This window comes from Schistocerca nitens, chromosome 3 (genome assembly GCF_023898315.1).
Source record: "Schistocerca nitens isolate TAMUIC-IGC-003100 chromosome 3, iqSchNite1.1, whole genome shotgun sequence".
Lineage (NCBI taxonomy): Eukaryota > Metazoa > Arthropoda > Insecta > Orthoptera > Acrididae > Schistocerca > Schistocerca nitens.
In genome coordinates this window covers 897,727,046-897,743,851 of record NC_064616.1, presented here as the reverse complement: position 1 = coordinate 897,743,851, position 16,806 = coordinate 897,727,046, and the positions used below count along the sequence as shown (strand labels likewise).

At 36.5% G+C, this 16,806-nt stretch overlaps 1 protein-coding gene across 1 annotated transcript in view; it reads left to right on the top strand.

The window, feature by feature from the left end:
- The window catches only part of LOC126249468 (uncharacterized), a 58,504-nt gene extending 43,389 nt beyond the window's left edge, over positions 1-15,115 (top strand). The window contains exons 3-5 of the mRNA XM_049951123.1: positions 1,219-1,421; positions 1,500-1,598; positions 15,029-15,115. Of these exons, the coding sequence (XP_049807080.1) occupies positions 1,257-1,421; positions 1,500-1,598; positions 15,029-15,115 (351 nt within the window). The 5' untranslated portion in view covers positions 1,219-1,256. The remainder of the gene's footprint in view (positions 1-1,218; positions 1,422-1,499; positions 1,599-15,028) is intronic.
- The last annotated feature ends 1,691 nt before the right edge of the window (positions 15,116-16,806 follow it).

Sequence of the window (16,806 nt, the reverse complement as noted above, 5' to 3'; positions counted from 1 at the left end):
GCAACATTTGTGATGCAAGTGTTAGGTGATTTACCCTGTGTATCGAACGTGCGATTCGATGTCGACCACACGAGTCTGGTGGCGCGAATTATGGCAAGGGAACATACTTTATCATTTTCGGTTGTGGATAGAAATGAGTAAAAGCGTTGCAGTCCCGACTGTAGATCGTCTCACATGGTGAATCTAGTTCCTAGGCTATATATTAAGAAGAGCGTCATTTGGTTTCTTGTTGGATAAGAGACCATATGCTACAAGCGACAGCTTCCGAAAAACAGTCATCCACGAACATCATGTACGACAACTACGGTGTCTGTCGGGAAACCTGTTACGTCATAGTCACGAACAAGAGTGTTACAATTGGTGGATAAACCATGTTGTCGAAACAGACGTATCACGTATAGTAACAGAAAATGCCAGAGAGGAAGACTGCTGAAAAGCGATGCTGAACATATCTGAATATTTACCAGCATGGAAAGACAACCCCTCAAGTGCTTTATAGTTCGAGTTAACTGAAGGGCGATGAAAACTTTAGTATCTCTGATAGAGAACTTTATATTTCCAGGCACTAAAGTAATAACAGACGGCTTGAAGTCATAAAACACCGTAAAGAAAGAAGGATGTCAACATGAATTTCTGAATCAGTCTATTGAGTTTGTGTCATAGGACGATCCGCCTGTCCACACACAGCATCGAGCTGTAATGGAAATCTGTGAAATCGTCGACAAAAAAAGACATCGTCCTGAAGATAGGGACGAACTCTATTTCGTCCAACACCCGTGTTTCCACAACTTGAGGTTACGTGGAATAATTTATACTGCTGTTACTCTCCTGATATTTCTGACTGACATGGCAAGAGTGTACTCGTGTTAGTGCTGCCCCTGGCTTATAGAACATGATGAATAGTGCGTGAAGAAAATGTGGCTGACAAGGAAAGTTACTGTTTTCATTTGTTGTTAATTGTAACTTATAAAACGTTCATCTTTTGTCGTTGCTATAGTAAACGCTGTAAAGTGTATCTATAGCTCACGCCACCAAAGTCGTGTGGTCAACATATCTCATTAACGGCCCGTGCGTTCGATAGGCAGTCATCATCGGAAATGACCGTGGGTCTCGCCTGGGAACTCTAACTCAAATGAGGTGCAAAATGCATAGCTATATTTCATTTGCGTAAGTTACATTCTTATTAACACGGAATAAACAACATTGATTTCTTGCCAGATCCCAGAGACTATACAATTTATGCAATGTAATCGCAGATGACTGCTAGAACGATCTTTGGCGCAACAGTTGAAGTACTGCCTCTTATTTTTGTAACGTTGGAGTACAGAGGCGGGACTGACGAAGAAATTGAAGCATTGACCTATAAAGCCAGTACACGGAGCTTATCGCATCTCATTATGGCGACAAACAAGGATGATTTGGTGAGAAACATGTAGACTATAATTTTTAATTGTAACTGTTTCAGTTTTTACAGTTGATAATTGTCTCGTTTTTTGCAGCCTGATCGCTTCATGCAGGAGTACGCAAAAATACGAGATAGATGCTTCAGTGATTGCAAACACTCCACAAGATTGTATTCGGAGCTAACCCCCTTAGAGGTGAGTACAACTGAAGTAATTAATTAGTTTATGCGCAACAAAAGTTTTTAGTTTCAACTTCTTTTCTATGGACGTAATGACTGATACGATTGAAAGCCACAAAATTCCTTCTGCTGTCGTAAATAGACGTACTGCAGCACTGTTTTGATATTTACCAGTTTTTGTCAACTGAGTACGTTACTTCGTCACTTCAGTAATGTCCACTGCGAGTCGTAATGGTTAATTATATATAACATATTCGGAACTGTTAGACTCATTAACATCAGGATAATTAGGACTAGATAATTTCTAGCAATAAACAGAAGAGGTCGAGAAATGAGCGTCACTTGTATAGTACTGAAAGTAATCTATTTCGGTAAAATGGTTAATCAATCGAAAAATATAGGTAATTCATAACCTTTGAAATAGGCATAATTCAGCAATCGGAAAACATAAAATCAAACAGGGTAACGTATGTACTGCAACACAGTAATATCAATCTCGTTGGAAATGAAACCCAAACTTCCCAAATTTGCAATTGTGCTTCTATACCACCAGATAAAACACTGAGGCACTGTAAATAATTATCTTTGCTTCTGATCATTACTGGTACTTCCTCTGTTAACGACATAGGATAAACACATCCAGTACCAGAACGTTGTTTTCATGTATGAACAGCGATGTTGCACTTCTCTTAACGCAGGCATTCTGTACTACTTAGTTGTTTTCATGTACGAACAGCGAACTTGCAGTTCTGTTTTTCGGAAACATTTGCAAAACAAACTTACGTCAGGAATCTCAAAATCTCATGGGTTTGGGAGAAATTGTTGTTATTACACTGTCTACCCAGGAATTCAGCATACCTTATCATTGGCTGTAAGAGAATATGAAGGTAAATAGTTTCCTTAATGAGAAATCGCATTTCTAAAACTTACAAACACATATTTACTTAAATATATTCAGTGTTGTTGACCTTCACATACCGGTTGGTTTCTTGGAACACTATATTTTTTTTCATTCTCACAATGAATAATTCCTGTAATCCCATTTATGTAACTTACGTATAATTAATGTTCTTCATGACAGTATGGATAGCTACTGCAGCAAATAGGAAATTTTTCTTTTGGTAGAAATAGGGAGGGTAAATAACAATTATTTTGCAAATCATAGGGGATAGAATTGTGTCCTTCATGTAAAGATGTACCGTACTGTATATAACTTAGGCATCTCAGAGAAGTAAATAAGGGGGCCAATGGCTGTCGCTGGTCATGTCCTCACTTGTTCTTATAGAAAAGACGAATATACGGTATGAGAGATGTTAGCATATATGGGTGCCTGAAGTCAGTGAAGCCAACATAAGCGAGGGAAAGAATTTTAAGCATTCATGTGTCATCACCATCAAGTACATTAGGAGTAGAGTCCAGACGAGGACAGGGGTGAAACTTTCCTGTAAGTTTATGATTTATGCAAGTCATGGGGACATGTGACAGGATGGCAGATGGTAAATTTTATCTGTCATTCTCTGAAGTGCAGTTACATTATTTAAATAACTTCATCACCTCTCTTCTTCCCAGAAGTACCTGTTTGGTTGTGATGGATACAAGATTTGTTGGCCAAAAATTAAATTGAGTGGTGAAACTGTTGATGTATTTTCTTGAATACTTTGCACTAGAACAGAACCATTACTCCCCTGCAATAATAGTTTAGAGTAGAAAATACCTAATGAATGATATGGTGGGTGACACTGAGTGAACTTTGAGACACAGTATAGTAGTTAAATACCAGCTTTATACCTCTCTATCTAATAGTTTACTGACTTTTCATCCAAAACTTTCCTCTGCATGTTTTCCTAACGTTTATTGATTTAAAAACGACATTTTCCTCTAGTAAAGGAACTATTTTTAAACATCTGAAGTCTTAAAAAAAAGTCGTCTGGTTACTGTACCTACTACATATATATTTATTATGGCTATGTTTCAGAAGTTGTTACTGTTTCTACTTATTGGCAGGTGTTCTATGTCAAGTGGCCATAGGTTGGACCTCTCACCCAGTAATCGGTGGTGCGGAACTGGGGCTGAATTTTGGGGAGGTAGAAGCTAATCTCATATTTTGTTGAAGTTAATGTATTGGGAGAAATTATTACTGTAAATTTTCTCAGTAAATCAGAAGAGGTGTCAGTTTCGGCGGTTGACAGTTTTTCAATTCCACTTGAGAAGGCTATATGTAGGATGAAAGACCCTACAAGGTGATATCATTTTCTACTGAAATGTTGAGTATGTCAAATCCTTGACACAGGGATCAGTGGAATCTGTGTTCATATTAACGCTATACGAGATGGACTATTATGTGATGCTCACTTGGCACATTGGCACAAAGAAATGCAAATTCTACTTTCATTCAAATGACAGGAGTGGTGAATTTTTCTGACTTGAGAATGGATGATGATGCCAATAATATTAATATCAATCATTAATTAATGCATCCAATATGGGAATCTCATTAGACAGCAATTTTATCATTAGTAGTTCCACAGATGTCAAAAGGCAGTTATTCACTTTGAAGAAAATGGACAACTTAACGTTTAAATTGTTGTTACCCATTGTTTCATTGTACATTGCGACTTGCAATGCTTTCAGTTCTGCCTAACGCTGACTTCGAAATTTGTTTAACATATGAGTTACGATTTACTTACAAATGTGGTTCCTTTATGTGTTGTGCCCATGATACACTCTTGTTCCTCTGTCTCTTACTGCTAGTCGTTTAAGTATTGTGATGCTTTATTTTTATATGGGAAAACTGCAGTTTATTATTAACGAGCTTGCTGTTTACATGTCACTTTAATACAAATGTTTTTACTGGATGTTATAGTCCATCTGATCCAGGTTCTTACTGATCGATCATTAAGTCACTTTGTTCCTCTATAGAACCTAAATGCTTTTGAACTAACATACATTCATGCTTTAAGCAGAGTTTTTGAGGGATTTATTAAATGTGATATTTCTTATTAGTGCAATCAGATATTCAAGACATAACTTACATACATTCAGGAAATCACAATTCTGTACATCAGTTAGAATATCTGGCGATGATTGTTAAGTTAATAACGTTACAGGGAGTCAGGAAAAAGGGAAAAATATTTCCATTGAATATCATCAATAGTAATTCACAAAAAAGCAGAGGTTTACCATAGCTTCTAAACTGTTTCTATTTGTCTGAAAGTGGTCATGCTGAATGTCATCACACACTTTCCACAGATATTAGTCTGTAGCTTTTAATTATTGTTTGCAGGACAATGCTAACTGCACAATGATACAGGGTTTAAGGAAAATGATGAAGAGGAAAGTGGTAATTGAGACTTCAGAGTGGTTGCAGGCAGAAAGAAAATTTGTCCACATAACTGTAGACTGTAATTCTGCGAAAAATCATAGGATAATCACCAGTGAGATTATAGAAATTTTAAGTTGTTTAAAGAGATATTTTTCACCAGTTGAATTCTGAATGATAGATTCTGCATGGAAATTTCCTAGTCTAGAAAGGAGGAGTCGTCTAAAGGGGCAATGAATAAACTAATTTTTGTTCTGTGTGGTATTTACTGCCAGCTTTCAGATTTTGTCTAACCCATAGTTTAATTTGTGTGTTGTGAGACATTCAAATAGACAGCTGTATTGTGATTTATTGGAGTAAGAGTAATACATAATGTAATACATTAGTTGTCTGCTTTGACAATTGCACTACATTTAATGGTGTGTAACATATTCAAGAGAGGAATGGGTCAGGGGTAATGACAGTCTGTATGTTGTGTATGCCTTGACCCATCATTATGTATGTAGCAGGATTTTTGGAGTTCAGTATAGATTAAGTAAGCATGGACAGATTCGACTGGTGGTAGAATACAGCTAATGCAGCTAATTCTGTTAAGAATACAACACAAATTTTGACAAGTAGTGCTCTTCTCATAGTGATAATTACAAGAATTACTTCCAAAATTATTTTATGTGTGATTGAGTATATTAGGAGGAAAAATCCCAGTATTACTTCTCTTACAGTACTCAGCAGCCTTTTATGTCCACTACTTATTACAAGGGACCGATAGCCTTTGTAGTCTGGTCCCTTCAACCCCCATAAACCAAACAACTAACCAACCAACTTAATACAAAGTTTTAATGCAACTTTACTGGTGTCAGAGATCATTATACCAATTTATGTGCTGGAGAATTAAAAAAACTGTTGAACTGAACATTAGTGTTAGCTAATCATATCCAGTTCAAACTAGGTTCAGCTAGCTCAGTAGGTAATGACATGTTAATGTGCACCCGTATGTCCCCTTTTCAGCAGTCAGCCTTGTACTAAATGAGCTACTAAGTGAACGTCTTACATAAACAGTTCAGCTCTTTACCTCTCATCTGCTATGCACTGTACTGAACTTCACTGGATTCACACACACACACACACACTCTTATATATATCACCCCAAACTATCTGTAAGGTCACATTATATTCTTTATTACTTTCTTATTACTAGATCTGTGACATTTTTCATGAATGGAAAGACTGCTTCATGTCAAGAAAAATATTCATATATATAAAAGATGAAAAAGTGTTATTTCGTTCATTCACAATTGAGGAATGCTACAATGGAGCATTATGGGTACTCTTTCAGGTCCTGTGCAGTTTTCCATTTGAATAGCCCTGTTGTCAGGGATTGTACTTCTCAGGGCAATTAACTGAACATTTTTAAAGCAACAAAGCAACCATTGGAATACTATCAGACAGTCAACAGCTTAGTATATTAGTTTTCCTCCTGTTGTGAGTGTTATTGTGTATGTCCTCTTGCTTGAAACTCCTTGGTTTTCTTTTATAATGATGAAGCATAAAAACACTTACTGCCAGAAGATTTTCATTATACCCAACTGGGTGAATATAGGCTTCCAGTGCTTGACTCTTTTGCTCGGGTCAATGATTGTCATTGCTATATTTTGTTGCGTTAATGCGGTCTTGCAACCGGCAGAGTATCCCCTTAATAGTAGGCCATAATTGATTTGGCAATGAAATAATTCATAATACACTGTTTTAAAGTCAGTTAATACACCTCTAAATCTCCTCAGAAGGTATATTATGTGGGAGAGCTTGGAGTACACATACACTGTATGCTCATTCACTGATATTTTACCATCAATCATGAATCCCAGCAGTTCGACAGTCTCCATATTATCGTGGTATTCCTTCGCTGATATCTTGAAGCTTTGACTTTGAGTGTTTGCAAGAGATACATGTACTGAAAGTAGATCTGCTACTCATTTTTTTTTCAGGTATATCAAGCCAATCTGCCTGCAACTCTCCCTACAGTCATTGACTTGTGTGTAGCAGAGGACTCATACAGGAACAACATTGACTGAGTTGTGTTCAATTACCCATTAAACGCATTTGCACAAGTGGTTCCCATATGTTGAAGAGCGCTAAGACCTCGGAATCTGAGCATGCGAAAAGTCGTTTTGACATCCTGGTGGTCTTCTTCGGTCTGAAAACAGGTCTAGATATGTGGTTAGTCACATTATATTGTTTTAACGTCATATTCTCCCAAAGAATTGATCGACTGTCGACAAGTTAATGTTTTGGACAGATCTGCAATAAATTAAGTTCAGAGTATCTTTGGCATGTTCTGTAGAGCTATAAAGTGTCCCATTCACATTTTATTCTTTTGTCAGAGCCATCTTATAAAGCAGAAAATGTGGCTCCTAATTGGAGGCTATCCTACACCAAACACAAGTTCCGTTTTGATACAGCTGCTCAAATTCAAGCAGCAACAGTGTTGTATCAGTGTGTTTCAGAGCTTGCTGACATCTGTGATGGATTGCAGTATGGTCGTCTTCTGATTGATTTGGATGCAGAACTCTTTGACTGTACTTTGTTAATGGGCCTCATTCCCTACTGTAAGTGAAAGACAAGCAGAGTTTCACAAGTTCCCGTTAAAAATATTCGCATTTGTATGATAACACTACACTCGAAGTGCTCTCACTGCAGTGGCATGTGGACACAAAATGAAGTATACTGTTTCAAGTAAACCATTTTTCTTTGCACAAAAGCTGGTGATCATCTCTTTTCTATATTATTTAAATTACTTCCTTCAGCTGGGATTGCATAATGTCCGCTCTACTTGCTGCCACAGAGGGGTTGAAATGAAATGTGCACTCTGTTTGTATACCGGGGGCCGGGCTGTCATCCTAGATGTCGAATGGGTCCTTCCGGATGACATAAGGAGCACAGGTCACAGCTAACTGCAGATGATGGCTCATGCTGTTACAAACGCTGTTTGTCGCTTTGGAGTGGTAGAGATTCTGTCTAGTACCTGGTGGCTATGTTGACTGCAAGATAAAAGAAGAGGTTACCAAATGTTGCATCGTTGCCAGGGGCTAAGGCTCGGACTGTTCCATGACCACATAGGCTCAGATACCTTAACATGTGCCATGGGGTGGAGAGGTATTGGGATCAGTTTAATGTATCAGGATTCCATTACACAGAGAATATGGCTACATGGGTTGAGGGGGCTGTATGAAGTGGACTGGAGCTTAGAGGCTTTTGGAAAAATACAAACCGGTTTCAGTCTCTGAGGGTGCAGGTTAAACACAGAACGAGGGTAAACCCAGGAATCATTGATGTTATAATTGTAAAGTGCTGTAGTTATGTCAGGAAAGAATTGGAACGTCAACCTCTCATAGAAAGCACCGAAACAAAAATCTTCATAGGTGCTGAAAGCTGACTAAAGCTAGAGAGAAGTTCAACTGAATGTTTACCAACGACCTAACGATGTTCGGAAAGGATAGATTAAATTCAGTTGCTGGTGGTGTCTTTGTCGCTGTTAGAAGTAGTTTACCGTGCAGTGAAATTTAATTAGATAGTTCCTGTGACTTGGTATGAGTAGAGGTTATACAAGAAAACCGAAATAAACTAATAATTGGTTCCTCTTACCAATTGCACAGCTGAGATGATGTAATCTGTCTGACTAAAAAAGACCCTATACATGTACAAACCACTGTACCAGTATGTAATTCTCCGTGACAGGTACATCGACAACCAAAATATATTAGCATTGATTGTGTTTAGTATTGTTACCAGGCCTGATAGCATAAATAAGGGGTGTGGGCAGCATAAGATGTTAAGGGATCTCTGTGAAGGGCATGGGCTACCACATACTTGTGCTAGATCTGGTATCGGCACATGACAGAGTTTAAAAGGGCCTCGTTGTGGGTCTAATCATGCATGTGACCACCACAAGGGAGGATCGTCATTCTGTGCGCCAGGCATACCATAACCCTTTCCTATTTGTACCTGCCTTCTGAGAACAAGTAATGGACAGTCTGTCATCTCTCACCATCGGTTGGAGACTAGCAGCAACTGCATTAGGAGCTTAGTGAGAGATGTCACCCTGAACTGCCTATGTGATGTTGAGGTACTCCAATGGCCAGTAAAATTCTCAGATATGTCCTCGAGAAACACGTGTGGGACTGGCTAGGACATCAACTCTGTCTCGGTGCCAGTATCCAGAATATCAACGACCATTTACCACAATTGTAGATTATAGTTTTATGACACCCTTCCCAACGGATGCAGAGCATGCATCTAGACCAGACGGGGCGCAACGTCATACTGTTGAGTGAGTCCATAGTGCAAAGTTCTTTGTGAATTTGACATGATTTTGTAATCTCTGAAATAACATTATATATCCTCTTAATCCATAAAGTTCCAATTCGTTTCCTCCTCCATTTCTGCGTGCTTCACCAATGTAGTTTCTGAAGAGTTCAAGGAAACTTTGTGTCTCATTTAAAATAGTTACCCAACTCATACAGATATTGTAGTGGATGACTTCGTTCCACTCGTGATATTACGGTGAAAATACATTTCTAAAGTCGGTGGTAGTTACAAAACATGAGAAATTGTTGTAAACGCTTTGTCAGAAAATTATCTTGAACTATTAGTTGAGGTGCCCTCATAATGTATAAAATAATGGATATGCTAACATACTAGACCTCTTAGCCACAAATAATCCTGAGGAAATTCAGAGTGCCATCATAGATACAGGGGTTAGTGGCTACGAGGTCGTTGTAGGGAAACTAAATACTGTAATATACAAATGCAACAAAAATATATCTAAATTAGCACACAAAATTTGTTAGGCACCTTCGTAAGAGCCAATCTCCACTCCTTCCAAACTATGTAAATTAGAGCAGTTGTAGAAGGTCAAGCAGAATTCGAACACGATAAGGGTCAGCCTTCAGGATATAGGAACATATAGTGTGGTCGAACATTATGAAATATCTCGAACAAAACGGTCTATTGACGCACAGCTGTCATATTCCGAAAATATCATTCTTGTGAATCACAACTGGTTCTTTATTCACACAAAGTAGTGAGTACCATCGACAGAGAATCTCATGTTGATGTATATTTTTAAATTTCCAGATAGCCCTTGACATGGTTCCTCACAAGCATCTTCTATCAAACAGTGTCCCAATGGACTATCATCTCAGTTGTGCAACTTGATTTGCAATTTCCCGCCAGAAACATCATACTAGTAATTCACGAGATAAAAAATGAAATGTCGTGTGGCTAGGGCCTCCCGTCGGTCACTAACGGAAACAGAAGTGGTATATGGAGTTCCCAAGGAAGTGTTATAGCCCCTAGAAGTTCTTAATCTATGTAAACAGTTTGGAGACGAGCTGAGCAGCCCTTCTAAATTGTTTGCAAATGTTGCTGTCATTTGCCTTATAGTAAACTCGTCAAAACATCAATTCGAATTTCAAAATAGTTTACGCAAGATGTCTACATGCTGCGAGAAGTGGCATCTGCTGCCGAATATCATAAAGTGTGAGCTGCTAGTACGCATGATTTGTGCTAAAAAAATTCCTTTAAATTTCGGTTACTACACAATTAATATTAAATTTAAAGCTCGTCGTTTCATCTAAATACCTTAGTGATTGTAATTATGAGAAACTAAAATTGGAAGCATCACAGAAAATTTTGTGGGAAGCTGAACCAAAGACTGCGGCCGCGCCGTGTAGCCGCGTTGTCTGGGGCGCCTTGCCACGGTTCGCGGGGCTCTCCCCTTCGGAGATTCAAGTCCTCCCTCGGGCATGGATGTGTTTGTTGTCATTAGCGTAAGTTGGTTATAATTAGATTAAGTAGTGTGTAAGGCTAGAGGCCGACGACTTCTGCATTTGGGTCCCATATTAACTTACCACAAACTTCCAAATTTTCCAAAGACTGCATTTTAGTGACAGAACACTTTGAAGATGCAACAGATCTACTAAAGAGACTGCCTACACTATGCTTGCCCGTCCTGTTCTAGATTATTGATGTCTAGTATGCTATCCTTACCAAACTAGATTTAGGTAGGACATTGAAAAAGTTCAAAAAAGGGCAACTTGTTTCCTATTCATCGCGAGAACAGGGGCGACAGTGTCACATATATGGTAAGCGAAGTGTATTGGCAAACATTATAACAAAGGCGCCGTACGTCGAGATGTTCTCACGAAATTTCAATTACCATCTTTCTCTTCGAATACAAAAGTATTTTGTTGTCTCACAACTACTTAGGGAGAAATAACCTTATTGAAAAACTAAGAGAAATCAGAACCCGCACGGAGAGATTTAGGTGTTCATTTTTGCCGTCAGCTGTTCGAGATTGGAGCAGTAGAGAAGTAGCCTGAAAGTCTCTGTTACGCACTAAAGTGTGAACTGCAGAGTACTCATGTATCTCCAAGGTGTTTATAGTAACGTGATCTCTTATTTGAGTAATTTGATTGATGTTTGTAAAAACTAAATTAGGCGCTGTCGTTTCAATATCTTAAAAATATTCCTTCAATCTTTACTATATACTGTGGAATTTAAACTATAAAATGTGCAAAGAATTAGGTATAGGCCTATTTCTTTCTTCTGTTCTGACACAATCACCTGTCTGGTAATTACTCTCACCACAGAATCTGATGCCTCAAGTGTGTTTGCTCATTGGTATATAGCCCGAGTCTATCTTTGTAAAACAGGTAAAATTCATATAATAATACCTATCCTCCAGGGTATTAAATTGTGCCTATTTCATTCTTACATGATCATTTTGCAAAACTGACTAATCATAAAAATCACCTTATTCTCTCATTCGACATCCACTGCTTGATAAAAATTATTCTTTGGACCTTCCCATCGCTTAGAGTCTACATTATTCTTGTAGCCAACCACACAGTTTGGACCGTTTTCCGAAAGTAGTCTCTTAAGTAACTACTATGGCCTGATGCACCCAATTAAATAACAAAGTAGTAAGTACTCTGTAGACAAAAATCCGAAACAGATTATTTTTACATGTGACAACCAATACAAATCACCATGTATTAGATATGTTACATTTGTTCCCACTAGTCATTCTGCATACCTCTCAAACTGAGAAATTTTTTCTGACTCTAATTCTACCTCCTGCCCCCTCTCAAATAAGAAAAAACTCGACTAGTCCTAACCTCACCAGAATAGCAAACAAGTTGAATTTTTGCAAACAACATTTGCTTAATGATCCTGAAGGCCTGCATGCATTAGCTTTTAACACAATCTGCTTTTGTTGTGGAACCAAGATAAAGGAACAAACGAATGTCCACTTGGGTAATTTATCTTGTATCTGTGGTTACACTTGGCTCATGACGTGACCAGTAAAATAAGGGTGAATGTATCCCTTTCTTCACAACTATTCTGCATTTTGAGTTTGAAAAAAGTTAATGGTACAGGCAGACACTGAACTAAAGAACAGAGTCAATTTATCATGAACAATAAAATACGAAACAAACCAGAAAATGTAATAGTAAAACCATTATGCTCAGCACCACAATCTAATCATTATCGTGTGCTTTATATCCTAAACATTACTGTTTGTTTGAGATTGTTACTATGTTAGGATACTGGTAATGTGAACTTTGGTATACCACATCTCCAAAGGCGATGGTTTAATTGTGCAATCTCCAAAGAAGTTATACAGTAACAAAAATTATATAATGGTAAAGTAATAGAGAGGTCTAATAATTAAATGTAAGAAATGAGACTAAAAATAAGCGTCACAGTATAATAAAAGTTTCAAAAGCAAATTTATACAGTTGTTTCATTTTGTGGTATTTCGGTAAAATTACTGAGGACCTAGCAAACGGGAACTATCATAGGGTAGGTGTCAATGTACCTGCACCACATTCCAAGCACTGATGTCATCACAGCTAAAACAACATGACCAAATAAGTATCTACTTGATTTACTTGTAATGGAATGTGAGAAATATACTTAGGTATATTCATTCAAATAGTTAATTCATCTCTTTGAAATGAGATTTCCTCTATCTCTTAAGGGATGAGAAAGTTACAGGTCTATATGCTAACTCAACACATATCCAGAAATAGCCAAGAAATTGTTTTATTAGACTGAAACGCTTTATTGGTAAATTTTACTTAATGTCAAAGTAACAGCATGATTTCATAAAAGTAAAATACAAGAACACAGCAATACATGAAATCTCAGCACAACATTAAAGTTTTGCATTATAAGAATTGGCACCGATTCTGTTTTGGTCTGTCAATATTGTGGTGATTCTTCTGGAATAGCTGGAATTCTTGGGGGATTAGATTTTAGCTGGAAAAATCAGGAAAATCTCAGGAAATTTTGTACAATTTTTTACCTAGATTTAGAATTTAATTATATTGAGTTTTATAAACCACAAATTTAAAATACTTCAAATTTTAAAGTGAGTTAATTATGTGATTATTATTGCATAGAAATTATTTATGTTTAAAAACTGCAGTCAAACTATTGATGGTAATGTTGTTGCTTGCGGAAGTATTGGGCCTATAGGAAACTGACATCCAGTTTTTGACTATTTTAATCTTAGCATTATTGTTCACATATACATAGAAACCTTTTAAACACAGATCAATAAACTGAAAAAAAACTGCCCAGTGTATCTCAACTTTACTGTGAAATGACACCCCTTCCCCCCCCCCCCCTCCACTCAACGTTAATTTATCACAGACTTCTTATGATGCCCTGTTGCTTCACATACCTGGAATCCTCAGAAAAATTGTTTTTCAAGTTTTGAGTAGACACCCTGTTCAAAATGCTTTTATAACTGTGGTTCTTCTACTACTCCCGAATTAGTTCATGATGATATAGTCCAATGGTGAATGTATGGAAGCCAGTCTTCAACAGGCAAAATATTTTGACAAGCAACCACATTGCTATCATAAGGTCCACTGTGGAACTGAAGGTCTAGAAGCTGGTTTAGTGCTTATATATATGGCCTGTGTGAGCTCTTCGGTAATCAGTTCATTAGTGGACCTGTTGATGGTAATGTTGTTGCTTGCAGAAGTATAGGGCCTATTGGAAACTGGGGACTGATGACCACAGCAGTTGAGTCCCATAGTGCTCAGAGCCATTTGAACCATTTTTGAGCCTATTGGAAACTGACATCCACTTTTTGACTATTTTGGTCTTAGCATTATTGTTCACATATACAAAGAACCCTTTTAAACACAGATCAATAAGCTGAAAAAATTGAAGAAAAGTATACCAACATTCATTTTATGTTGCATACCTATCTGGAACAATGCTAGTTCAATACAATATGCCACTGAGCTCAATTGTGTGTATCACGTTTGTTTAATTATATACTCATGACATGAACACAGGGCTTGCTTCCCAGCATACTAAGCAATTTACTTATTCAGTTAACTGACACTGTCAAAACTGGCTACAGTCAAAAAATAAGCACATAAATAAAATAAACCATGATTGTCATCACTGACTGAATAAATCAGTGAGAAGAATGTCTGTTAAAATCTACAGAAAACAATTAACACCAGTTACTGTTATACCTTTTGTATTAATGCACAGGCCCCTCATGTGACACCTTTAGTAATAAAAATATGTCTTTCATTTCACAAATTTAATAAGTATGATTTATTGTCTCACTAAAATACAACATATTATATAAAAATGCTATTTATTCTTCTAAATAAAACAGCTTTAACATGTGTGAAAACTGTCAAAGACGTAGTCACAAAGTTTACCATGATTTTTATGAACATTATACCTATCAGTGTCATCATGAATGTTACCTAGCAGGAAATGACTGTCTGTTGGGCTGCAGTCATAATAACTTACAGATTTATGGTGACACATTACACAAAATTCAGTTATGTGTGTTTACTGTTCGTCAAATTAGGTAGAAACTATCTGTGGTACTGGGTATCTTTGTCAGATGTAACCTACACACCATCCAACACATCTGACATCTTGTTACATGTATTTTATAACATTGTAGGATAAAGTTTATAACATATTATTGTGTAGTATGAGATTGAGTGGTGCCTATGACTGTATTGTGTTTGAAAGAAAGATTTTTACATCTGTTACTACTGGTTATATTTGTTTTCCAGGTTTGGTGTATAAAATACTGCATAGTAAATCGATTCCGGGAAGTAGTGAAGGCAAAAACCAAAAAATCTGGAAAATTAGATAATTAACCCACATGTTGTGTGTCTTAATAAAAAAACAGTGTTTAAATAAAATATACTTCACAGTTATGTCACTATTCTGTGTTGAATAATGAGTAAACTCTATACTCTGTAATGTTTTCAAAAAGTGTACTACTAAAATGTGTTCAAAATATTTTTGTGTTCTATGTTTAAATATTATAGTGAATGTTTAAGTAAGTATCTACTCAGTAAATTACAGAAGTATGTAATGTAATTATCTGTAGGCATAGCTATTTTCTCATTCTCTTAGAGTAAAGAGAATTGCTCCTTTAAAGACTGACACCTTGCTAAATGTAATAATTATCAATAAATGTTACTTCATACATGTGTAAAGTTGAAGAGTTTATTTTCATATTTAAATCTATAACTACATTTTTGCATACTTTCGGAGGTAAGGTATAAAGTATCTGCTAAGGAAATTCTGGTAGTAATTATTAAAAATTAAGATAAGTGTGATGTCATGATAGCAAAATTTTAAGAAGTGTAGGACTGATTACCAAATTCGAAAAAAATACGAAGCTAATGAAGAGTGAATAACATTTTAATTGTTTTCAGTTAATTAGTGTCTTGTTATGTTTTGCTAGCACTGTGCCCTTGTGAGCACATACATTTTTATAATGCAAAAACAATGTTTCATTTTTATATTTCTTCACAATTTCAGAATAATCTTTATATTTCTAACTTGACTCAATCAGATAAATTCTTCACATGTTGTGATATGGTCTTTAATGTTTAACTCTAAATTTTAGGTAAGTATGTGAGAAAGAAGCAGTCAGTGGAAATCATATGAAAATGGATTCATTTCTTCATAGAGTCTTTTCCAATTTAATTAATACCATCAAATTTTTATAGGTGAAATGAATCCACCTGTGAAATACAATTCTTGAAAGTCTGCTCCTACAGTGCTTTCAATACACTCACATTTTGCAGGTACAAGCCTATTTTAGTGTTCATATAGGTGGAAGTCAGGAGGCAGTGGCTGTTTGAAAACTGTTTTCCTCTAAAAGTTACTCAAATTAAACAGAAGTCTATAATAAAACCACGGATTACACAAGGAATAAAGATTTCCTGTAAGACAAAAAGGAAAATGTATCTGTCGACCAAGAATAGCTTCTATACTGATGATTTAGTTAAATACAAGGAATACTGTAAAATATTAAAAAAAGTAGTTCAGACATCTAAGCAAATGCACCATGAGAAGAAGATAGCAATGTCAGGGAACAAAATAAAAACAATATGGGATATAGTGAAAGAGGAGACTGGTAGAACCAGAAAGGAACAGGAGCAAATAGCATTAAGGGTAGATGACACATTAGTAAGCGATGGGCATAGTGTGGCAAATCTATTTAACAAGTACTTTATATCCGTTACTGATAGAATAGGATTGTCAGGATCAGTAAATAATGCCCTTGAATATCTGAAACTAGCCTTTACAAATAGCTTCAGCTACATAAATATGTCACTCACTTCACCAAAAGAAATAACTTCCATAATAAAATCTTTGAAAACAAAGCATTCTAGTGGTTACGATGAAATATCAACAAAGTTAATTAAGGCATGTTCTTGTGAGTTTAGTACAATCCTAAGTTACTTGTGTAACCAGTCAATTATAACTGGGACATTTCCTGACTGGCTAAAATATGCAGATGTTAAGCCTCTATTCAAGAAAGGGGATAAAG